The sequence below is a fragment of the Ceratotherium simum genome, chromosome 21 (genome assembly GCF_057802395.1).
Source record: "Ceratotherium simum simum isolate JZ-2026a chromosome 21, ASM5780239v1, whole genome shotgun sequence".
Taxonomy (NCBI): domain Eukaryota; kingdom Metazoa; phylum Chordata; class Mammalia; order Perissodactyla; family Rhinocerotidae; genus Ceratotherium; species Ceratotherium simum.
Genome location: NC_141920.1, coordinates 26,227,718 through 26,252,611, shown reverse-complemented (window position 1 = coordinate 26,252,611; position 24,894 = coordinate 26,227,718). Strand labels below are relative to the sequence as shown.

At 48.7% G+C, this 24,894-nt stretch overlaps 1 protein-coding gene across 3 annotated transcripts in view; it reads right to left on the bottom strand.

Moving 5' to 3' along the window:
* The window catches only part of SNTA1 (syntrophin alpha 1), a 55,641-nt gene that overhangs the window by 8,934 nt on the left and 21,813 nt on the right, over positions 1–24,894 (bottom strand). For 2 of the 3 annotated variants that reach the window (XM_087445401.1, XM_087445402.1), the window contains one exon: positions 12,735–12,920. In XM_087445401.1, the coding sequence (XP_087301527.1) occupies positions 12,735–12,920 (186 nt within the window). Of the gene's footprint in view, positions 1–12,734; positions 12,921–16,259; positions 16,649–24,894 lie in introns of those variants that run through there. The other variant, XM_004442463.3, reaches the window with a different exon arrangement.

Genomic DNA, 24,894 nt, shown 5'->3' with positions numbered 1-24,894 from the left:
ATGCCATAGGGCTGGCTCCATATTGAGCACTTGAAATGTGGCTAATACAAATGAGGAACTTAATTTTTAATTTTTATTTAATTTTATTTAATTTAAAACTAAATTCATATAGTCACATGGAGCTCACGGTGAGCACATTGGACAGCAGAGTTCTAGAATAACAGCCCAGACCTACTTCCCTGCCCAACTGACCTATAAAGTCATGTTCTGATATGTGATCCTGCCTTCCTGGCATGCTAGCTAGACTGGGGGTAAACATCTGACCCACACTAGGCTACCCAAATTGAGACTTGGAGACTCTAGACTAGGGGTGTGAACAAACTTGAACACTATGAAGGAAACCACCATCTGCTATGGGAACAGAGAAAAGGAAAAAGCTACCTGTAGAGAGATAAGATTAGTGGAGATACATGTTGAGAGATAGAGGGAAGGCCGCCAGGCACCTGCTAATATTCCAGTTTCTAATACTTGTCCTTTAGAAAGTCGGACTGCCATCTCAACAGAAATTATGATATTTACAACCAACAGAGACCTGATTGGGGTCTAGATCCCATGTCTTTCTAGAAAAGGAAGATCTCACTAACAATGGTAGCTAGAAGCGCAAGGCAACATGATAACAGGTTTGATGTGGGAAGAGCTTGGTGGGAGTACAGAGATTCAGAGACAAGTCAGTTTTCTTGAGCACCTATTATGTGCCAGGTATTGGAGCGGCCCTAGGACTGGGATGGTAAACATATGACACTTGTGCTACCATTTCTTTATCCCTGTTCATGGTAGACATCATTAATCAATCACAGTGTTCTATGGCAGCCATTATCAAGCAATTAAGGCTAATTGGTAATAAAACATTTTGGTCATTCTTGCTATATCAATAGATGAGTTTGGCTGCAAATAATAGAATGTATGATAATAGTGCCTTAAGCAATACAGATATTTATGATTTTACACAACAAGAAGTCTAGAGGAAGGCAATTTCGGGACTGGTTCAGTGGCTCAATGACACTAGATTCAGAGTAGGCCTCTCTGCCACTCTCTTGGTCTTCCCCTCATGACCACAAGATGGCTGCCACAGCTCAAGCCAATCATTCCTTACATGACAAAACCCAAAGCAGCAAGAGAGGAGACAACAGAAAAAGGGTTGTCTCCTCACACCTCCCTCTTATCAGAGAGGTAAACATTTCCATGAAGTCTCATATCTCATTGGCCTGACAGGCCTGCATGCCCACTTCTACTACAGTCATTAGTAACAGGGAACAGTCACGGGTTAGACCGATCACAAGTCAGCCTCTGGGGCTGAGCATATTTCTTCCCAGTAAAAGCAGGCTTTTGTTAGCAAGGAAGGAGGGGAAATGATTGGCAGTCAGGCAACCAACAGCGTCTGCCACATCTGCCCTGGCATCTGGACTGTTCCCAATTCTGATGAACAGTCTCCCAGTCTCCTCATCTCTAAAATGAGCTACTAGGAAAACCGTGCGTACGTCGAGGTGGTCAAAAGACTTGGCCAAGCACTGGTCTCTCTTCCCGCAGCCAGGCTGTCCCCTCTGCTGCCCTATTGAAGGGTGCCTATGCCTGCTAGCCCTTGAGCCTCCTTTCCTCTCCCCTCAGCCACTCCTGCCCCCATGGCCACCTGGCTTGCTAGCCATCTGACATTTGCAGTCAAAGACCAGCCAGCAGTCCCTGCCTGTGAGTGGATGGCCAAGAAGGGGTGAGGAAGCAGTTCCTGGCCCAGCTCCCTGGAAGATCCAGATAAGAAGCTATTTCTGTCACAGGAGACTGCCCCTGAGGCTCAGATAGGATCCAAGGCAAACAGGGTGAAAGTGAGAGGGAGTTACAAACCCCACTGGAGTTGGAAGAGAAGTTATGTTGAAAACAAGGGCAGGTTTTATTGTTTTGTTGTTGTTGTTGTTGTTGTTGTTGAGGAAGATTAGGCCTGAGCTAACATCCGATGCCAATCCTCCTCTTTTTTTTTGCTGCAGAAGATTGGCCCTGGGCTACCTTCTATGCGCATCTTCCTCTACTTTATATGGGACGCCACCACACCATGGCTTGACAAGCGGTGCATCGGTGCTTGCCCGGGATCCGAACCTGGGAACCCTAGGCTGACGAAGCGGAGTACATGCACTTGACTGCTAAGCCACTGGGGCAGCCCCCAATCTTTCTCTTTTTGCTTGAGGAAGATTTGCCCTGAGCTAACGTCTATGCCAATCTTCCTCCATTTTGTATGTGGGACGCCGCCACAGCACGACGGACGAGAGGTGTAGGTCCATGCCCGGGATCCGAACCCGCAAACTCGGGCCACCGAAGTGGAGCGTGCCAAACTTAACCACTACACCACGGGGCAGGTTTTTTTGAAAGAACTAAGCCTAGGCCCGAAGTTTGGGAACCAGAACTAAAATGTCTCATCCTCCTCATTACAGCAATGACTTACCCCCCGACTGACTATTGAAGTATGTCTCAAGGGGCAATGGAGGTGAGACCAATCACAGTCTACCTGACAGCCAAACCATTTCTTCCCTTTCTCCTTGCAAACAGAACCCCGAGCTCTACAGGCTTGCCTTCTTCCCAGCCCAGGGGGAGGATCTTGATTGGTCAAAGCTAATCACAATCATTCCATCCCTCTTGCTTGTGATTGGTTTAGAAAGGGGCAGATGATACAATTCTGGCCAATGAGATGGGAGAGAAAGTATAATCCCTTCCCTTCCCCTCCTCCAGCGTTTAGAAGTTGCTGAGAGAGGAGTTGGTCCTAGAGCAATGATAGTCACTTTTTGACCACAAGGGTTGGGGACCACACATTGAGGATGGTGAGGCCCTAAATTAATCTACCCTAGAGCCATGCTGCCTCAAGGTATTCCAGAAGAAAACACATTTTCTTCAATGCTTAAACCTCTTTGAATGGGGTTCTTGTTACTTGTAGATAAAAGCATCCTGACTAACACAGCCGCCCTGTGGTGCAACTGCTCCATCTCCCTGCTATGACTGGCCATCCTCTCCCCTACTCCCCATGCCCTGGCTCCCCTGCCCCCTTCTCTCAACTTCAAGACTCTCCAGGACCTGGGCCATGCCTGCCTCTCTGGCTTCACCTCCTGCCACATCCCTAACACCATCCTCTAGTCCAGTCACACTCCTCAGAGCTCTCAGGAGCTGTATGAGCTTCCAAACTTGCACACCTTTGAAAACGCAGTTCCCTCTGCACAGAATGCTCTTAGCACATGGTTTGGAGACAGGCACTCTTGGATTTAAATTCCAGCTCCAGCACTGTCTGCCTAGCTGTGTGACCATGAACAAGGTAATTCACCTCTCTGGGCCACAATCTGCTAGTCAATAAAAGAGGAATAACAATGTCTACCTTAGAGAGATGTTAGAGTTAAATGAGATGATGTAAAACATGTGACACATGTTAAGGACTTAAGAAATGTGAGTTTCTTATCTATCAGCCTCCCCTGCCCGCACTTCTTTTTTTTTTTTTTTTTCCCCCAAAGGCCCAGAATAGTCCTTTATTTTTTTATGTATTTATTTTTCATAGTTGCACATCCTTCTAGTTGCTGTATATGGGATGCAGCCTCAGCATGGCCGGAGAAGCGGTGCGTCAATGCGCATCCGGGATCCGAACCCAGGCCACCAGTAGCGGAGCACGCGCATTTAACCGCTAAGCCATGGGGCCGGCCCTGCCCACACTTCTTAAAACTCTGTTGTGATTTTGTGTGTTAGGGCTCTCTCTCCCACCAAAATGGGAGTTCCTAGAGGACAGAAACTGGGCTTGATTTGAACCCAGAGTCAGTGTTCCATGAATGGAGAAATAAATGCCAGGGCAGGACAGGTTCATTCAGCAGGAAGAAGGTGCCCCAGCCCAGGAGGTCCGGGGTCAGCCCAGACATCACCCCTTTAGGAAGCGTCCCCAGATGCCCCATCTGGATCCATCACACGCGTCACTTCTGCAGTCCCCTGGACCCCACTCCCCTACATGTCTGTGTGAAGGTCTGTGTCCCTCACCAGACTGGGAGCACTGTGAGGGCAGGGGCCTTGTCTGACTCATTTCTGTGTCCCCCAAATCCAGCAGAGATCTCCTATGCTATGCGTTCAGTAAATGAACATCTGTCAACTTTGCAGCCAGAGAAACCGCTAGAGCCCCTGCTCACCGAGGACATCTCTGAACTGGGTCCTCCTCCTTTCCCACAGGAACACACTATAAATGGACAGCACACCAGCTGGTGCCCGAAATGGGGCCTGGATTTCACAAACCAATCAGCCTGTCCCAGCATGGGGGTGGGATCCTGGGGGCCCCGGAGGGTGGCCATAAATAGCCCAGCTCTGGGGCCTCCTCCCCACTCTGATTTCTGCCTGAGTCACCCGACCAGGCAGGGCGGGGCAGCCCAAAGGCGGTGGCCTGGAGAGCTGAGGGCACGACCACGGCCCTGTGGCCAGCATTCTTGAGACTCCAAAGATAGGCCCAGCTGGTGTCCACACCCTCCGCAGCCAAGCCCCTGGCCCAGGAGTCTGCTAAAGCAGTGACACGTGGGCCTTTCCTCCTCAGGGGAGCTGAGACAGACATAAACATAGGACACCCTGCCCTTCCAGAGGCCCCGATTCCCAGGGACTTCCAGCTCTGCCAAGGAGAGAAGCCAGGACGCGGCCCTGGCCCCAGGGAGCCAGGAATAGATTCCACCAGAAACACAAGGAACAGAGACAGTGCAGGCCAATTCGCCTGGCCCAGTACAACTGGGAGGGAACATATGTGTTGCAGAGAGAAAGGGATACATCTGTTTTGGCTCAACGTGGTATCCTCAGGACTTATCCCAGTGCTCAATAAACGTTTGTGACTCAATGTCCTGGATCGGAGTCTTGGCTGAAGCCTGTCCTCTCAGCTCAAGCTGTTCCTTGTCTGTTCAGTGGGTGGTCATTTACTTGCCACCGCCTGAAATTACATGATCTACCCATTTGTTTACTAGCCTAGGGCCTCTCTCCTCCAACCAAAATATCAGTTCCGTAAGGGCAGGGACCTGTTTTCTTGTTCACTAGGGTATCCCCAGCATCTAGAATAGTACCTGACATATACCAGGTAATCAGCAAGTAAGAAATTTGTTAAATGAATGAATATTGACAGGCCTGGGGCTTCTCAGCCTGGAAAGAGAACACTGAATGTGGGCTCTGGAGTGAGGCAGGCTTGGGTTTAACTTCCTTGCTCTGTGACCTTGGACAAGTGACTTGACTTCTGTGAACCTCGACTTCTTCATCTTTACAATGGGAGTAAAATATATCTACTTCCCAGGGAATTGAGATTCAATACTTGTAAAACACTTTGCCCTGTCTAGCATAGAATAAGTCTTCTTATACCATATAGTCATGCACTGCTTAACGACGTTTAGGTCAACAACGGACCGCGTGTACAATGGTAGTGCCATAAGATTAGCACCATATAGCCTAGGTATGTAGTAGGCTACACCATCTGGGTATGTGTAAGTACACTCTATGATGTTCACACAATGATGAAATTGCCTGACGACACATTTCTCAGAACGTATCCCCGTTGTTAAGCGACACATGACTATAGTAGTGTGGTTATTATTTGTGCTGCAGTTCTTATCATGATAGTATAAGGGGATGGGCACAAGATGTGGCGACAGACAGGCAAAGATTTCAGTCCAGGTCCTGTCACTTGCCATCTAGACTTGGCGAGTCCCAAAGTGTCTCTGAGCTTCAGTTTCCTTGCCTATGGACCGGGCACTGATACGCCAGCTCTCTGAGTAAGGCATTGTGAGGATTCAAGTCCAGGCTGGCCACCTGCCCACTCAGGATGGTGTAGAGAGGACATGAGATTCCAACGGGCTCTGGAAATGATGACCTTTAAGGTCCTGCTGGTCCAGCAAGCCTGGACTATATATAGTTCCCAGCCCCTGGCACGCCCTGTGGCAGGTCTGACCAACAGGGCTGCCACACTCGGGGGCATAAAATCTCACCTTACTACGTCCTTGTGCAGTATGGGGGGTGCCAGCTATCAAGATCCTAAAGGCACGTGAACCCTTTGACCTAACAACACCCCTTACAGGAACTCCGCTGCAGATAAATGCTCACAGGTGCACGTAGGGGACACAGCTTCATTGTCTATGGTGCAAGAGGCTGGGAACAACTTGAGCGTCCGTGAACAGGGGCTGCTAAATATAGGCCTGAGCTCCCTGAATGGCAGACCAGTCAGTCTTGTTCATGACTATATCCCCAGCGCCTACATCAAGTCCTGGCACAGAGCAGAGGCTCAGGAAATATTTGTTAAATGAATGCACAAATCCCAATAATGGGATATTATGCAACCATGAAAAAGAATTAGATGGAGCTACATGTGCTGAGTTGGAAATATATCCTCAACTTGTTAAATGAGAAAAACAAATATGGAAACTTTCTGGAAGCGTGTCAAAATATCAATAGTGCTTATGTTTATAAGAAGATAATTACTGTGCACTCTCCTGGGGTTTTTTATAAGTGTTTTTACATTTTTTAAAAATCTAGTTTATTTTTCAAAAATATACCACCACATTCCAACACATCTTAGCCAGATTTCAGATAAGGCCCTCGTCAACTCAGGAAGCCTAGACTCAGGGTTCTAGGCTCTTAGTATTGGGAGAAAGAAGCACTTACTGAGTGCCTACAATATACCAAGCACCAAACTCAACCCTCACAAACACACCTTCACCTAACTGCACCAATTCAATGAGATGGAGCCATGCCCTTATTTAACAGGTGAATAAATTGAATAAACTGATGGGCCGGCCCCGTGGCTTAGCGGTTACGTGCTCGCGCTCAGCTGCTGGCGGCCAGGGTTCAGATCCCGGGCGCGCACCGACACACCACTTCTCCGGCTATGCTGAGGCCGCGTCCCACATACAGCAACTAGAAGGATGTGCAGCTGTGACATACAACTATCTACTGGGGCTTTGGGGGGAAAAAAATAAATAAATAAAATCTTTAAAAAAAAAATTTGAATAAATTGAGCCTCACAGGGGTGACACGACTTGCAGTACAGTATAAATTTTTCAAGAACATGGGTTTTGACATCTGATGATCTGACCTCAAATTCTATCGCTGCCACTGTGTGACCTTGGGCAAGTAGCTTCACCTCTCTGAGTTTCAGTGTTCTCATGGGTAGAATGGGATGAATGATATACCTAATTCACAGGGGTGGTTTTGAGGATTCAGTGAGATAACCTATGGAAGGCACTTAGCACAGTTCCTAGCACATCATAGGTGCTCAATAAACAGCAAACTTACCATCACTATTATTATCATCATTACCATTATTATTTCATCCACCACCATCAGCAGCCAGGATCGCACAGTGAATCAAGGCCAGAACCTCTCTCCAGAGCCCCACAAACACTTTAATCAAAGAGCCGGGGAACAGGCCAGGGCTAGATTAAGCCAAATTTTGTCTGTGGGGAGTCACACGGTCGAAAGCCGTGTGTGTGTGTGTGCGTGCGCGTGTGTGTGCTTGCAGCCAAATAAATGCTTTCCTGAGAACAACAATTAGAACCACAGGTCTTTGCAGCCATGGGAGGACTAGACGAGGGGCTCCATTCATGACTGTTCCCAGGACAGGAGTCCCTCAGGCACCTCAAGGGCATGGCATCACCTGGCTAAGCCGAGCAGGGTGGCCTCAAATTAGCTGCATCCATTAATAACATCCCACTTTTGACTGGTGGTACATTGAGCGAAATTTCAGGCAGGACACCTGGCAGCGTCCATCTCCCAGGAGAGAAGCCAGCAGGGGCCTGGCCTTGGAATTCTGAGGACTCAGAAACTCTCAGGAGTTAGGCAAGCCCAGGTTGAGCCTTGAGCCCCATACTAAACATTTAGGCAAGTCAACTGCAACTGACAAGGTTAAAGGTAAAGTAGAAAGGGTCAGAGATGTACCCTAGTGATCATTGCCAAAAACTCACCCAGATCTAATAGCTGCTGGGCTCAGTGCCAGGTCTGGGGCTCAGAGACAAACTACCCGTGGTTCCTGCCCTCAAAGGCCTTCCAGTTTACTGGAGAAAACAAAAATGCTGCTGCTGCTGCTGTGATGATGATAAAGGCTGGCATTTTTTGTTTTTTGTTTGTTAGCTCAGATCAGCCCTGAGCTAACATCCATGCTAATCCTCTTCTTTTTGCTGAGGAAGACGGGCTCCGAGCTAACATCTATTGCCAATCCTCCTCCTTTTTTTTTTCTCCCAAAGCCCCAGTAGATAGTCACATGTCATAGCTGCACATCCTTCTAGTTGGTGTATGTGGGACGCGGCCTCAGCATGGCCGGAGAAGCGGTGCGTCGGTGCGCGCCCGGGATCTGAATCTGGGCCGCCAGCAGCAGAGCGCGCGCACTTAACCGCTAAGCCACGGGGCCGGCCCAGGCTGGCGTTTATTGAACGCTTACCATTCAATGTTAAGATAGTGTGCTATGCACTTCAAATGCACTGTCTCCTTCTTATAAATAGCAAATACAATAAATAATTGAGTACCTGTGATGAGCACTGGCCTTGGCATGTTATATGTGTCATTTTTTAATCTTGCAAATAATCATGCGAAGTAGGTATTACCCAAGGCTGAGGTCACAGTGGCCTCTGCAACCAGACAGATCTCGGTTTGAACTCTGAGTCTGTCAATTTATTAGTTGTATGATTTGAAGAAAGTTATTTATTTTTAACAAATCTTGATGATCTTCTCTGTATAGCAATTCCTTTGACTCTATGCTGCCTTTTAACATGTGTATTTATGGACATGCTACTCTATGCTTGTATATTTTGAAAGCCTGATCTTTATGTGGGATGTACCTTCCCTAATTGTACAAAGTACTAAAAATGCCTTTATTAATTTTTACTGTCCTTTAGTATTATTTTTTAATGCATCACAGGCTTACTGTTGTCTCCATCTTGCCAGCCATACTAGGGGTAGAAGAAAGGGGGGCAATTGGCTGTCCCTCCCTTTTCCCTAGGCCTGGTCTCCAAGGGCCCAGGCTGGCCCTGGCTCCAGGTCTGCGCACACAATGGGCCTCTCTAAGCAGCAGACAGAGGCGTGCTAGCTGCCAGCTTGGGCCCAGACTCTGGTCACAAACACACCCCTGTGGCTGAGAATAGGCTCAAGACATTTGTGCAAACACCTGACCTAGCAGAGGAAAAGGTCCAGAAGGCAGGCTGGGGCTGCTGAGGCCCAGCTGAGCCTGTGACTTAGGCCAGGGAAGTAGGGCTCTGGCTGGCACCTGGAGTTTGCCAGTGACATCTGTCCTTCTAGGACATTCCCAGGGAGCTCTGAACCCATTGAGCCCCAAGCCTCGGGAAAGATGCCCAGCTTCCCTGCCAAGTTCACATCCAAAGGACAGGCCACCTTTCCGTGGCCCCTTGGAGGTGGCATCCGGAGCGTGGGATGGGACAGGGAAGTTCTGAACAATGTGGTCAGAGATTGGGCTCCAGGGGGGAACCTAGGCCCAGAGAGGCTCCCAGGAGCCTGGCTCCAGATTGGGGCAGCTGCAAGGCCCTTACCTGCTCCACAAACTCCCCCAAATCTCAAGGATCAGCCACATCCCAGCATCCTAGCTCCCTCACATCCTCCAGGTCACCCCCGCAATTCAAAGATTCTGACCCTAGTGCCCACCACCCCTTTGCTGCCTTGGGTGGAATTACATCCTTCCACAAGCCTACTGGGCCAGGAGAGCAACTCAAAAGAGACTTCAACTAAGAAAAAGCTGGAAAAAACTAACAAGAAGGCCACAACCTCCAGACTCTTCCCCTTATCCAAGCCTCCTTAGGTCAAACCACCATCATCTCCCTCCTGTTCACGGCCCCAGCCTCCTCGCTGCCATTCTGCATCTGTTTCTGCCTCCCTCCAAACCAGGCTGATGCTGCTAAAGCCCAGAGCTGACCATGTGAACCTCTGCTGAAAACCCTTTAATGGCTCTCCATTCCCCTCTAGACAAGTCCAAATTCCTTTAGCCTGGCATTCAAAGCCCTGCAGGGTCTGTCAGTCTGGATAGCCTTCTCTTTCTCCACTCCCTTCCTCACACCCTAGGCTCAGGCAAAGCTGAATTACTTCTCAGGCAATTCCCCAGGTAAGCCAAGTCATTCTCCCTCTCTAGGGTTTTGCTCACACAATTCCCATGCCTGGAATGCCCTTCCTCCACCCCATACCCACATCTGCTTATTGTTCATAAAGTGCCAGCATCCTCTCCTCCAGGAAGTCGTTCCTGACCACCCAGAGGGAAGTGACCACTGCCTCTTCCAAGCCCTGGACAGACCCTGTCTCAGCACCTATGACATGATGGTGATCTGGTAGGTTTGCTCAGCTGTGTCCCCCACGAGACTGAGAGTCCCTCAAAACCACTGAGTAGAGCAGTACAAACGGAGGGGGGGAGAAAGAGAAAGCAGAAGAAGGCTCTCATCCAAAAGGGAGGCATTATACGGGAAGATTATAAACAACTTTACACTGATAAATTTGACAACTTAGACGAAATGGACAAATCCCTTGAAAGACATAAACTACCAAAGCCCATTAAAAAAATAGACCATCTAAATTGCCCTATTAAAGACATTAAAATCACAGTTAAAAACCTTCTATGAAGGTGGCTTCCCTGGAGAATGCTACCAAACATTTAAGGAGGAAATAATACGAAGTCTATATAAATGCGATGGGATAGGAGGGGAGTTACATGTAGAGTGCCTACTATGTGCCAAATCCTATGCTGGGCAAGACATAGGCCAGGCTCTACCCAGGGGCCTGGGGCAGGGTTTGCCAAGGAAAGCTCTTGCCCTATGAGAAGTCTCAGAGAGCATCGCCGGAGACCCTCAGTCCTGGGATGGTACACAAGATACTTCCCTTCCCTACTAGACCCGTGCGGAGACATTGCTAATCAATTCCAGCTCCTTTCTGCTGAGTCCAGACAAGACCTCCCAATCCTTCCAAACATGGAACTCCCAGCAGCCACCAGGGAAGCTGACACTCAAAATGAAAGTTATTGGTCATCTTTGATCTAGTCTAACCGCAACTGATAATGGAAACTGAGGCCCAGAGAAGGCAAAGGTCTTACCCAAGGCCCGAGATTCATCACAGAGCAGAAAGGATTTTAGAAACTGATTTTTACAAAGTTTGTGTGGAGGAGACAGTGTTTATGTTGTGTCTCCCCCACCAGAGGGTGAGCTCCTTAAGGAGAGGGCCTGGTCTGGGTTAGCTTCTGACCCAACACTCTGCACATCAGGTACCTAGCAGGTGTCTGTAAAGGTTTCTTGGTTTAGTGAGGAAGGAATGGATGAATGAGTTAGACAGAAGGCTTGGGTATGAGCTTCTAAACTAGGAGATGCTTCAAGCATCTAACACTCAGAGATGCTACCTTCTCAGAATGACCCACACTGAGAATCCAGATCGAGACATTCTCAACCTAAAGATGGGAGGGTGAGGGGGACTAGAAATTTTACCATCTATAGACTAAACTTTCAAAGAGTAGAAACTAAAAGAGCTTTTCAAGCCAACTGAAATACGACATTTTGATGAACTTCAACTGTTTCAAACTGCATTACTGGCTATAAATATCACAGTAATGAGGCATCTGGAAGGAAAAGTCTCACATCCATATCATTTATGTGTGATCTTGTTATTTAACTTTGATGTTAAAATATGATGGATACACTTAAGCTTTTAGGAACCAATACTGCAGAATTGGCTTTTTTTAAGTATATATTTTTTAAAAGGACCAGTAGCATTTAGATATACCTAAAACGTAAAAATAAAATAAAACAAAACTGAGAGAGAACTGAAGTTGGGGCCACAAGAATGCCAACGATCGCCCAGGGACCCTGAGCCCGTTTGCTTCTGTGGCCTCCTGGAGACCACTTTGGGGAAACAAAGGCAACCTATCAGGATCCGGGCCTGGGGCTTGGTTCATCAGCTTCGCTGGCCACAGCATTCTCCACCAGCCCCCACCACCTCCTCGTGCCTGTTCTGGGCCATGAGCCAAAGACACATTCCTCAGGCCCCCACAGCTTCCGGAACTAACAGAGTGGAGTTTGAGGGAAGGGCTGAGCAAAAGAGAAACCTGAGAGAGGTGGCAAAACACAGATATGGGACAACCACAGCAAGAGGCCCAAAACAACCCATGGGGAAACTGAGGCCCAGAGAAGGCAAAGGTCTTATTCAAGACTACATGGTGAGGGGACAGAGGGGGGGAACCACCAAGGATCCCCCACAAAAACACTCCTCTCTGATCCTTGCTGGAAGTAGTTAATGTTCTGTTACATAAAGGCCAAATCCTCTCCCAAAGGAGGAGGGGGCTCAGGGTTTTAGGGCCCCTGGGTACTAGAAGAATCTGGAGTTGAGAGCTCTCTTGGTTTCTCAGGAAGGAATCTTAGCTGCCCCTTCCCCAGTCCCTGCCCCTTTCTTCCCTTGAGTCACTCACTGGGTGGCAGATCCAGCCGTGGACCTTTTGTCCTGTTCACACAACCCAATAAGGCAGAAGTTACCTCCCAGTTTTACAGATGAGGAAGCTAAGGCTCAGGGAAATGAAGTGGCTTGTCCAAGGCCACAGAGCTAGGGAGTAGGAGAGAGGAAATGAAAACCAGGTCTGTCTGGCTCTGTGCTGGCTCTCCCCACCACCACCCCACACTGTCTCAAGGCAGGTCCCCAAGTTCTGTTTCTGTTTTCAACCTTGCCCATCTCCCAGCCCCCACTGCTTGAGGCCTGGGGGAGGAAGGGAAGAAGTGAATACCCCTGGGGTCCCCAGTGCTTACCCTCCAGCACCACCTCTTTGCCTGTCTTCTTCAGGACCTGCACCGCCTCATCATGGGTGGCAGAGGAAAGGTCTTCTCCATTCACAGACAGGATGGCATCCCCCACAAAGAGGGCCTCTGTCTGGTCAGCTGCCAGGCCCTTGAAGATCTTGGAAATGAGAATAGGCATCTTGTTCTCTCGGCCTCCTGCACAGGCACAGAAAGAGGAAGAAACTGAGGTAGACACTCCAATGTTTGGGAGTCACATCAATGCAAAATTATTTCTGAAGGCCCCCTGCGGTGCCCAGCCCAGTGCTGAGAAAGGGGGGATGGAAGATTAAAAGAATCTCAGAAAAGAGTCTTAGAAGTTTGGGGCACTAACAACACTTATAAGTCATTTTCTGAATTCATGATGTTATAGTTTGGTCACTGGATCTTTTGATTAAATGCTTTGGGTGTTCACCAGTGTATGAGTAACTTACAAGGCACTTAGCTTGTTCTTAAATATTTTGGACTTTAAGCAATTTTCCACAATGGGGGAACCCACTGATACCCCCTAATCTGGCATTAAGATAGAATTCAGGGCCGGCCCCGTGGCTTAGCAGTTAAGTGTGTGCCCTCCACTGCTGGCAGCCCGGGTTCGGATCCGGACGCGCACCGACGCACTGCTTCTCTGGCCATGCTGAGGCCGTGTCTCACATACAGCAACTAGAAGTATGTGCTGGGCCGGCCCCGTGGCTTGGTGGTTAAGTGCGCGCGCTCCGATGCTGGTGGCCCGGGTTCGGATCCCGGGCGCGCACTGAGGCACCACTTCTCCGTCCATCCTGAGGCCGAGTCCCACATACAGCAACTAGAAGGATGTGCAGCTATGACATACAACTATCTACTGGGGCTTTGGAGGGAAAAAATAAATAAAATAAATAAAATAAAATCTTTAGAAGTATGTGCAGCTATGATATACAACTATCTACTGGGGCTTTGGGGGGGGAAATAAATAAATAAATAAAATTATAAATAAAATTATTTAAAAAAAAGATAGAATTCAGCTATTCCTATGGCCCCAAAGGATCTCTTGAGCAATCAGAAAGTTTTACAATCCAGAATCCAGGCTGGAAACCAAAGCCTCAAAGTCTGGAGATTTCAAAAGCCTGTCTGAATTGCACCTCTGATGCAAAAAAAGCTAATACATTTTACTGAATTGCTTTACCGCTAAACTCTCAAATGTCCTTTGAAAATAAGAAATAGTAATAACGGTTCACATTAGTTCCATGTACCAAGTGCCAAGCAGTGTGTTAAATGCTTCCTATGCTGTCTCATTGCATCTTCACAACACCCAATCACACAGGCACGCTCAGTTTCCTATCAGAAACACTGAGGTGTGGAGAGAAGCCCCTTGCCCAAGGTCACCCAGCTAGTTAGTGGCAAAGCCAGTATTTGAACCTAGGTCTCCAGGCTCCAGAACCAACACTCTTAACCCTATGGCAGACTGCAAGTCAAACCCTCAGATATTACACTACTGGTCCATCCCCAGAATACTGAAGATGAGGAACTAGTGGCCCAGAGAGGGGAGGTCATTATTCCGAGATCACACAACAAATTGGTGGCAGAGGTGGACTAGAACGCCTCTCCTGACCCCCACACAGGCCCAAAGGTTTGTTCATTGCACTGCACAGAGCTGGAGGCCTAGGAAAGGAAGGGGCTTCTATTTATATCTGCCCTCATCCCCCTGAAGCTAGGGACTTCAGTTCGGTTTCAAGCTATGATCATTCCTGGCTGCCTTGGGCTAAGCTAGACCCTATAGGGGAGGTCACCATGGCAACAGGAGCCCAGTCTCCAACCACCAAGAACCGAATGGAGCTGGTACTTCCCCTGATGCCTCCTAAAAGAACCTTTACACACACACACACACACACACCCGGAAATATGGAGCTGGGAAGTAACTTTATGTGACCTTGGAAAGTCCCTGCTCATCTCCAAGTCTCAGTTTGTCCAACTGCAAAATGGAACTCTATATGAACTCTAAGTTCCTTCTTGCTTTGACACACTGAGTGTACAATTTCTGGATTGATCTGTTGCCCTATCGCATGCGGGAGTTTGGAGGCAAGACTGGTGCTCACTCCCTGGCTTCCCTATTTTCCCCTTTTCGATGCTTTGGTTGGCTTCCACAGGGCAGAACCAACTCCCCTGGGCACTCTATAGTGTCCTGATAATTGACGTTCAAATCCCTGCCACTCGGTGACTGTATGATCCTGGTTAAAATCATTTTACTTTTCTGAGTCTCAGTTTCTTAACCCGCAAAATGGGGATTACGCTCCCTACCTTCCACCACTTGTTGCCAGGATGAAGTGGATCGTGAGCCTAGAGTTCTGGGCACAGCAGTCAGCACACAGTGGTAGCCGAGTCACCACCATCCCCAGTCCCTCACCCAAGCCAAAGGGTCTGGAGGCACTAGTGAACAAGAGCCAGCACCAGGGAGGGGGAACAGTGCATATCCAGGGTGACACAAGGGCTAACACCCTTTCCCAAGGCAGGTAGTACCCTGCTGGGAGCTGGGACCCTGAGAAGCAGATGGGTAGGAATGGTGAACCCAACAGCTGGTGGTGTGCAGGGATTTCAAGCGCTATGGTTAGTTGCTTTGGGAGTCTCTCCTGACCTCCATTTTTTCTCTCATCTAACAGCAATAATTAACCAGGCACCTACTATGTGCAGCAGGGTGAGTACTTTAGATCCCTGTTTTCACAGAAACATCACAACTCTCTCATTATCCTCATTATATAGTTGAAGAAACTGAGGTTTAGAGATGGGAGGTGACTTGTCCAAGTTCACATAGCTGATCCCCGACTCAAACAAATCTGGTTGCACCCTAAGGAAAGCTGTCAGTATTGGGGGCTGGCAGCTCTCAGAGAGGAGGAGGGCTCTATGTCCACGCCTCTCAATCCCGTGCAAGGTAGAGATGGTCAGGTCAGGAAACTGAAACCCAGTTGTTAGGACTCCCCGCCTAGGTACACAGCCTTCTGGACCCTGTCTGTGAGCCCAGCCGGTGCTTCCACCTACGTCTCTGATTCCCTGCCCCATCCCCTGCCCCGCTGTGCTCCCGACTTCAGGCCTCACCCCCGCACCCCGCTACCTCGGTTACGCCTCAGGGACTTCCACTCCCTGCCCTAGCAGTGTCCCAGGCCTCAATTCTCTTTCTGCATCCTTTGCTCTCCCGGGGCCCCTCTTGTCCTTGATGCCCACGCAACCCTTGAGAGGCAACCCCTCTGAGATCTCTACGCCTCCACACAAAACTCCCCAACCACGTGTCCTTGGTGCGCCCCCAACCCCTTCCACACCTGTGCCTTCCGACTGAGACCTCTGACTCCCCAAACCCCCTCCGACCTTGGTGCTCCCCACGCTCTCGGTTCCCTCTGTCCGCTCAGACCCCTTGCCCCAGACAGAAGTCCTCCAACTCCATGTCCTCGGCACGCTGCCAGCCCCCGCGGCCCCTGCGCCCTCGGCGGCCCCAGAGACACCACGGCCCCGCGCCCTCGGTGCCCCCGCGCCCACCTTTGATGCTGATGCCCAGCCCGCCGGCGTCGGCCTTGCGCACCGTCACGCGGCGCCGCTGGAGCAGCAGCGCCTCGGGCGGCTGCGGGGGCGCCGCACTCGGCTCGGCGGCGCCGTTGAGCTGCGCGGGCTCCGATTCCCGCGGGGCGCCGGGCTCCGGGCCGGGCTCGCCGACGGCGGGGCTCACGGTCAGCGCGTCCTCCGCCAGACTGAGCAGCACCCGCTGCCACCGCTCGCCGCCGGCCCCCGAGCCCGCCCCGGCGCGCAGTTCCAGCAGCCCGGTGCGCGGGGCGCGCCTGCCTGACGCCATCTTCGCCTCCGAGCCCCCAAGCCTCCTGCCCGGCCCGCTCCGACCGAGCGCCCAGGGCAGAGGGCAGCGGCGGCCCGGCTGGGCCAGCCGCCACCCTACCCCCGACCGCTGGGGGTGGAGCCTCGAGGGGCGGGGCTGTCTGGGGGTGTGGCTAACAGCGAGGGCGTGGCCGCAAGCAAGCTGGCGGGAGACTGGGGCGGGGCCCAGGAGCCGAAGGATGCCCTGTGAGACTGCTTGGGGGGTGGGGTCGTAAGGCGTCGGGGCGGGGCCATGAAGCAAGGAGACGAGCAGGTGAGGTGCTGGAGCTGAGCCCGGCCATGCAGGGGGCGGGGCTTCGTGCCGGGGGCGGAGCCCTAGGATCCTGTGGGGGAGGCTCCGCGCTGGGCCTGGCCGTCGAGTGCTGGGACCGCAGCTCACGGACGTGGGAACCAAAGAAAAAGAGACGTGGATCCTACTGCGAGGCTTTGGGCGTCGGAGCGAGGCTACATATGGAGGAGCGCTGGACTCCAGGGACAGGGCTTGAGTTTAAGAGGTGGACCCCGCTCTGCGAGGGACTTAGCGGGAAGGGTTGCTAATGAAGAGCTTTGGAAGGAGTTGGTTTCCCACTGTGGGGCTGGAGCTTTGGTCTGTAGGCTTGGCTTAGTGTGGGGCGTGGCTTCTAAAGCTGACATGCCCCGCCCGCAGGGATGAGCGTGCTGCTGGCTCAGGGCTTGGAGAAGGGGTGGACAAGGTCCCCACTTTAAAGAGAGTTTAGGAGATTAACCCCCTGTTTTGTTCACAGCCGAATACAGAAAAGCCTGAAGTCCCACATTGAGAGACCTGGCCTGAGAAGAATCCAGAACTCCTGGTGTGAGGGAAGAGGGCTGGAAGGTGGGTTTCTGGGTCCAGGAGTCTGGAGACCTGGTTTAGGGTCCCTGCTCAGACACTGTTAGCTTCATGTCGACGGTGGTCCCGTCACTTCACTTGTCTAAGCCTCAATTTCGTCATCTGTGAAATGGGGGTCATAATAATCCCTACCTCACAGGGCTTGTGTCAGGGTTAAATCAATGTGAAAACACATTGTCAACTGTAAATTCCTAGGCAATCAGTATAATCACTTTCATTTACTGAATGCTTACTATTGGCCCATATCTGAGCATTTTTGATGTGTTATCTCATCTTTACAGTAGACTCATGCAGTAGCTACAGTTAAGAATACCCCCATTATACAGAAGGGAGAACTTGGATTGAGAAGGTCTAATTGCCTGGTCACACATTTGTGAGTGGAGCAGAGCAGGGATTCAAACCCAGGCCTGTTTGACACCAGTGCCTGGGCACTGACCCACTCTGCTAGACAGCTGCAAAGTACAGAAGTGAGGCGTAATTGTTATCAGAAAAATCCCAGCACACTGCACACCTCAACCTGCCCTCATATCTGCCCCTTGTCTCCATCCCCCAACTCCTACCTGGGATGTGTTGGGCAAAAATTGTTAGGGCGACATCAATATGTGGACTCCCTGCACCTTCAGGTAGAAGCCTCCACATAAGATACCATCAAGATGGCCAACAGGCACATGAAAAGGTGTTCAACATCACTAATTTGGGAAATGCAAGTCAAAACCATAATGAGATATCACCTCACACCCGTCAGAATGGCTATTATTAAAAAGACAAGAAATAACAAGCGTTGGAGAGGATGTGGAGAAAAGGGAACCCTCGTACATTGTTGGTGGGAATGTAAATTGCTGCAGCCACTATGGAAAACAGTAGGGAAATTCCTCAAAAAATTAAAAATAGAACTACCATAGGGTCTAGCAATGCCACTTCTGCGTATTTATCCAAAGAAGAGGAAAATACTAATTCAAAAAGATATATGCACCCCTATGTTCATTGCAGCATTATTCACAATAGCCAAGACTTGTAAACAACCTAAGTGTCCATCCATGGATGAATGGATAAAGAAGATGTGGTATATATATACAATGAAATACTACTCAGCTTTAAAAAAAGATGAAATCTGGGGCCAGCCCCGTGGCTTAGGGGTTAAGTGCGCGCACTCTGCTGCTGGCCGCCCAAGTTCAGATCCCGGGCGCGCACCAACGCACCGCTTGTCCAGCCATGCTGAGGCAGCATCCCACATACAGCAAGTAGAAGGACGTGCAACTATGACATGCAACTATCTACTGGGGCTTTGGGGAGAAAAAGGGAAAAAAAAAAAAAAGGAGGAGGATTGGCAATAGATGTTAGCTCAGGGCTGGTCTTCCTCAGCAAAAAGAGGAGGATTGGCATGGATGTTAGTTCAGGGCTAATCTTCCTCACACACACACACACAAAAAGATGAAATCTTGCCATTCATGACAACATGGATGGACCTTGAAGGTATTATGCTAAGTGAAATAAGTCAGATGGAGAAGGACAAATACTGTATGATTTCACTCATATGTGGAAGATAAACACATAGATACAAGAACAGATTGTCAGTCACCAGAGGGGAAGGGGGTAAGGAGAGGGCAAAAGGGGTAAAGGGGCACATGTGTACAGTGACAGATGGCAACTAGACTTTTGGTGGAGAACATGATGTAGTCTATACAGAAGTTGAAATATAATGATGTACACCTGAAATTAATATGTTATAAACAAATGTTACCTTAATAAAAAAAAACAAGATACCATCAAGAAAAAAAAACTCACAAGAAAACAGGTACGTATACAAATTGTCCACAGCAAACTTATGTTTGCAAATAAGCAGAGATGAACCCAAGTGTCCAACCACAGGGGAATGGCTCTTCTATACCACCAAAATCCGCTGAGGCCATGTACATAATACATGTATGTATTATACGCACAAGTACATAAAATATATAGATGCCATTTATTCAGTTTGTTATACGTTGGCACATGAGCTGGCTGATTTTGTACATTGTCATTTAAACTTCACATAAATCCTGCACAGCCTGCATATTATCCCCTTTTTATAGATGAGAAAATTGAGGCACACCACTAGTAAGAACAGACCTCTAGGGGCCAGCCCCGTGGCTTAGCAGTTAAGTGCACGTGCTCCACTACTGGCGGCCCGGGTTCGGATCCCGGGCGCACACTGAGGCACCGCTTCTCTGGCCATGCTGAGGCCGCGTCCCACATACAGCAACTAGAGGGATGTGCAACTATGACATACAACTATCCACTGGGGCTTTGGGGGAAAAAAAAGGAGGAGGATTGGCAATAGATGTTAGCTCAGAGCCAGTCTTCCTCAGCAAAAAAAGAGGAGGATTAGCATGGATGTTAGCTCAAGGCTGATCTTTCTCACAAAAAAAAAAAAGAACAGACCTCCATTCTAATTTGGGTCTGTCTGGCTTCCAAGCCCATATCCCTCCTACTCCACCTTTCTGCAGGCCACATAGCAGCAAGGGATGCGTTTACAATCCATTCATTCATTCAACAATATTTATTGAACATCCACTATGTGCCAGACACAGTACTAGGTGCAGAGATTCAGCTGTAAACAAGATAGGCTCACTGAACATACCATCCCCTGGGAGGCAGGATCCCATGGTGGTCAAGAGCATGAGCTTTGGATTCTGATTTTCTGTGTTCAAATTCTCACTGTGCCTCTTTTTTTTTGTTTCCCTGTGAGGAAGATTGGCCCTGGGCTAACATCCATGCCCATCTTCCTCGACTTTATTTGTGGGACGCCTGCCACAGCATGGCTTGATAAGCGGTGTGTGGGTCCACACCCGGGATCCAAACCTGCAAACCCCGGGCCGCTGAAGCAGAGCACGCGAACTTAACCACTATACCACCAGGCCAGCCCCTCGCTGTGCCTCTTTCTATCTTTTTGATCCTGGGTGACTTATTTAACCCTTAAGCTTCAATTTCATAGCCTATAAAATGGGGTATTAAAATCACTATCCCAGAGATTGGATATTGGAATGAATAAAATAATGCTGGTAAACTGCTTAGCATAATTCTTGTACATAGAAAGCATTCAAAAAAATATGAGTTGTGGGGCGTCCCACATAAATATGGCGGCATCCCATGTAAAGTAGAGGAAGATGGGCACGGATGTTAGCCCAGGGCCAATCTTCCTCAGCAAAAAGAGGAGGATTGGCAACAGATGTTAGCTCAGGGCTAATTCCTCACAAAAAAAATAAAACACGAATTGTAATTATCCTGGAAAACAGGCATCTATCAAATAGCTTTAATTTAGAGTGATAAGTGTCAAAACAGGGGAGACACAAGTGGAAAAAAAGAACCCAGCATCTGACATATATGTGACTCAATAAGAAATGGAAGGAAGGGGCCGGCCCGGTGGCTTAGCGGTTAAATGCGCGCGCTCCGCTGCTGGCGGCCTGGGTTCCGATCCCAGGCGCGCACCAACACACCGCTTGTCAAGTCATGCTGTGGCGGCGTCCCACATAAAGTGGAGGAAGATGGGCACGGATGTTAGCCCAGGGCCAGCCTTCCTCAGCAAAAAGAGGAGGATTGGTATCGGATATTAGCTCAGGGCTGATCTTCCTCACAAAAGAAAAAGATAATGGAAGGAAGACAGAGACAGAAAGAGAAAGAAGGAAGGAAGGATGGGAGTGAGAAGGAGGAAATACAGCATTATATATATGCATTGATACTTTAAAAGTATGACTGTGCTTAAAGATTGTAGAGCAGCCTGAGAAATTTGAGCGTAAGCACCTGTGATAAATGAGAACTACATCCTACTTGGCTTTTGGAAGCTTCACACTGATGGTCGAGGGGAGAGTAGAAGGGATCAGGCAAGAGGCAGGAGACCAGTGGGGAGGTGAGATTCCTTTCCCAGGACAAAAGCCTAGAGCCAGATCTTTAAAAGTCCCGCCACGTACTGCCCTGCTTAAAAGACTTAATGAGCCCCAGACAAACTTAGTGAGAAAGAGGCCTAATACAGAGTTCCTCCCCTGGAGGACTGTTTTCTCTGGTTATAACAGGAAGAGAGAAAGGAGAGGGGTGATGTGTGCAGAATAAGAGGCCAGCAGAGAAGGAAGAAGGATGTGGAGCCGGAGAAAACAGTGATGTGTGTGTATGTATATGTGCATTGTGTGTGTATACATGTGTGTCCGTGATCACACGATAGGGGCAGTGCCTATCAGCTGAGCCCTTGTCAGCCCACCCCAGGAACTCTGAAGGTGGAGGAATGCTCTGCTTCTCCTCTGTGGTCAGCTGATGCCTCTCCGCTGTGGCTCGGAAACTGGCCTCCTAGACACACACACACAGGCCAGGCTCCCCACCAAACCCCAGGGCAGAGCTTCCAGAAGAAACCAGTTCATTCCCAAGGGATAAGAGAGGGGGAAGGGGAAAGGAAGGAGGGAGGGGAGCGGCCCAGCTCACCAGTCTTGAGTTCCCACTGAAGGCCCTGTAAGCTCAAACCCTTGAACCAAGAGTCTGGGGCCCTGGCTCCAAGGCAGGTAGCGGAGATTCCTACACTCTTGGCCTCCCGGACCCGATGATGGCAGCAACAATGAGAGGTAACAGGACCGACTGTTTAACATAATAACTGCTTTCGGAGGATCATCAGGTCACCAAGTCCAATTCCCCCAGCCCACCCCAAGCATGAAGCCCCTTTATAGCATCCCCAAGAGCTCCCCCTCTAGCCTGAGCTTGGATGCCTCCAGTAACAGGGACTTCACCTCTCCACAAGGCAGCCCGTTCCAGTTAAGAGGCCACTCTCCACCACCCAAGCCAAGGCAGGGAGAGGGAACTCACTCACACTCTTTAATCTTGCTATCTCAGTACTGCGAACTCGAGGCTGCCTCCTTAAAATGCCTGTTCAAATTAGAGCTGAGAGAAAGTCTAATAATTCTCCCACAACATCCTATTCATTTCCTTCACAGGACTCATCACAGTGTGTACTTCATGTTTTATGTTTGTTTACTTGATTATCACCTGTCTCCCCACTAGACTGGGGCAGGAACTCTGTCTACCTGGTTTGTTGCTGTAACCCCAGCACCTAGCATACTGCCTGGCACAAGGCAGATGCTCAATAAGTATCTGTTACATAGATGAATGAATGAATAAAGTAATGAGTGCAAGTATCTGTTACATGGATGAATGAATGAATAAAGTAATGAGTGCTTCCTGAGGGAGGGTAATAGGAGATTAGATCCCTGAAAGATAAGGAGGGGGATGATCTTCCAGGCTGAAGGCTGGGAGAGGGGCTGAGCTCAGCACTTCATACCTTCAGGCGGGGCTCAGTGATCTCCCTCTGTCCGGTCAGGCACTGTATTGCCCACCATTAAAGCCCCAGCACAAGACCAGGTAAACAGTAAAAATCCAGTAATGTTTGATGAATGAATGATGAATAGCAGAAAAGTGTTCTGCTTTCCACTTAAGAGGATATCATCCACGGCTGGAATTCTTTCCTTCTTACTTTCTTTCCTACTTACTTACTCAACAAATTTTGTTTTTTTGTTTTTTTTGTGAGGAAGTTCAGCCCTGAGCTAACATCCGTGCTAATCCTCCTCTTTTTGCTGAGGAAGACCCGCTCTGAGCTAACATCTATTGCCAATCCTCCTCCTTTTTTTTCCCCAAAGCCCCAGTAGATAGTTGTATGTCATAGTTGCACATCCTTCTAGTTGCTGTATGTGGGACAAGGCCTCAGCATGGCCGGACAAGCGGTGCGTCGGTGCACGCCGGGAATCCGAACCCTGGCCGCCAGTAGCGGAGCGCGCGCACTTAACCGCTAAGCCACGGGGCCGCCCCCTCAACAAATTTTGTTTAGTGGGGCTGAGGCAGGTATAGGAAATTACATCTCTTCTGATCAAACAGACCCTTCCTGGGCCTCCTTTCTCAATCTGTCTGACATCAACTTATTTATTTATTTATTCAAAAATATTTGTTAAGTCCCTACTCTGAGCCAGGCACTGTGCTAGGTGCTGGGGATAGACCATGAACAAGATGTATACAGTCCCTGTCCTCATGGAATCGACAGTCTAATGGGGCAGTCTTTATTAAACAAGAAAACAAATTAAATAATTACCAGATCTTCTGTGTGCCTGAAAAAAAACAAACAGGCGACAGTGATGGAAAATAACTAGGGGGATCTACTGGAGGGTGTCAGGGAAGGAAGTATATCCAAGCTAAGACCTAAAAGTTAGCAAGAAGCCAATTATGCCCAGCGGAAACAACCTATGCAAAGGCCCTGAGGTATGAAAGACCTTGGCTTCTTTGGCTGGCTGTAGTTTAATGACCAAGGTAGAAGGTGCAGAGAGGTCACAGGAGCCAGATAATGTAGACCCATGAGGTAAAGAAAGACACCTAGATGTTATTCCAAGCTGGGGGCACTGGAGGGTTTCAGCGTTTTGTACTCCACATGCTTTGTTTTGTGGGGTTACATTTAACTTTTATTGAAAATATTTGAGAAAATTATAACATCTAGCTAAGGTGTAAAGAATAAGAAAATTAATAATCGTGTACCTAGAACCCAGCTTAAGGAATAGAGAGCCCTTCATCAGAGTCCTGGTCTTCTCCCTGATCACATTCCCCCTTTCCCCAACGAGAGATTAGCACTATGTGAATTTTGTGATAATCATTTCCTTATAGTTCATTATAATGTTAACATAAATGTATGAATCCTAAACAATCTGTAGTTTAGTTTTACATTTTTTAAACATTATATAAGTGGACACTTCTCCTTCTACTAGTTGTAAGTTATATTCTCTAATTGTATTAACTCCAGTCTATTATCTTCAATTACTCTCTCCCAAAGTATTTGCTGTGTTTGTCTAGCATTTTGGTGCTAATTTTTTTCTTAATCCCACTCATTAGATATCATTGTTGCTTTATATAGTAAAATGTTTATTCAGATTCACCTACATGTTAACCATTTTCTTTGCTCTTCACTCTTTCTTGAATCTCAGAACTTTCTTCTGGGATTATTTTCCTTCTCTCTGAATTACATTCTTTAGAATTTCCCTTAGTGAGTGAGGGTATGCTAATGGTAAATTCTCTGTTTTGTTTTATCTGAAAATGTTTTATTTTATGCTTTTCTTTCTTTTTTCTTTTTTGGAGGAAGATTGGCCCCGCGCTAACATCTGTCGCCATTCTTCCTCTTTTTCCCCTTTTCTCCCCAAAGCCCCAGTGCATAGTTGTGTGTCACAGTTGTAGAGTTGTAGCTCTTCTGTATGGGACCCTGCCTCAGCATGGCCTGATGAGCAGTGAGTAGGTCCACGCCCAGGATCTGAACCAGCCAACCAAAGCAGAGTGCACAAACTTAACCACTATGCCGCTGGGCCAGCCCCTGTGCTTTTCTTAAAAGATAGCCTCACTTGAGTAGGAATTCTAGGTTGGCAGTTTTTTCCACTTAGCATTTTGAGGATATTA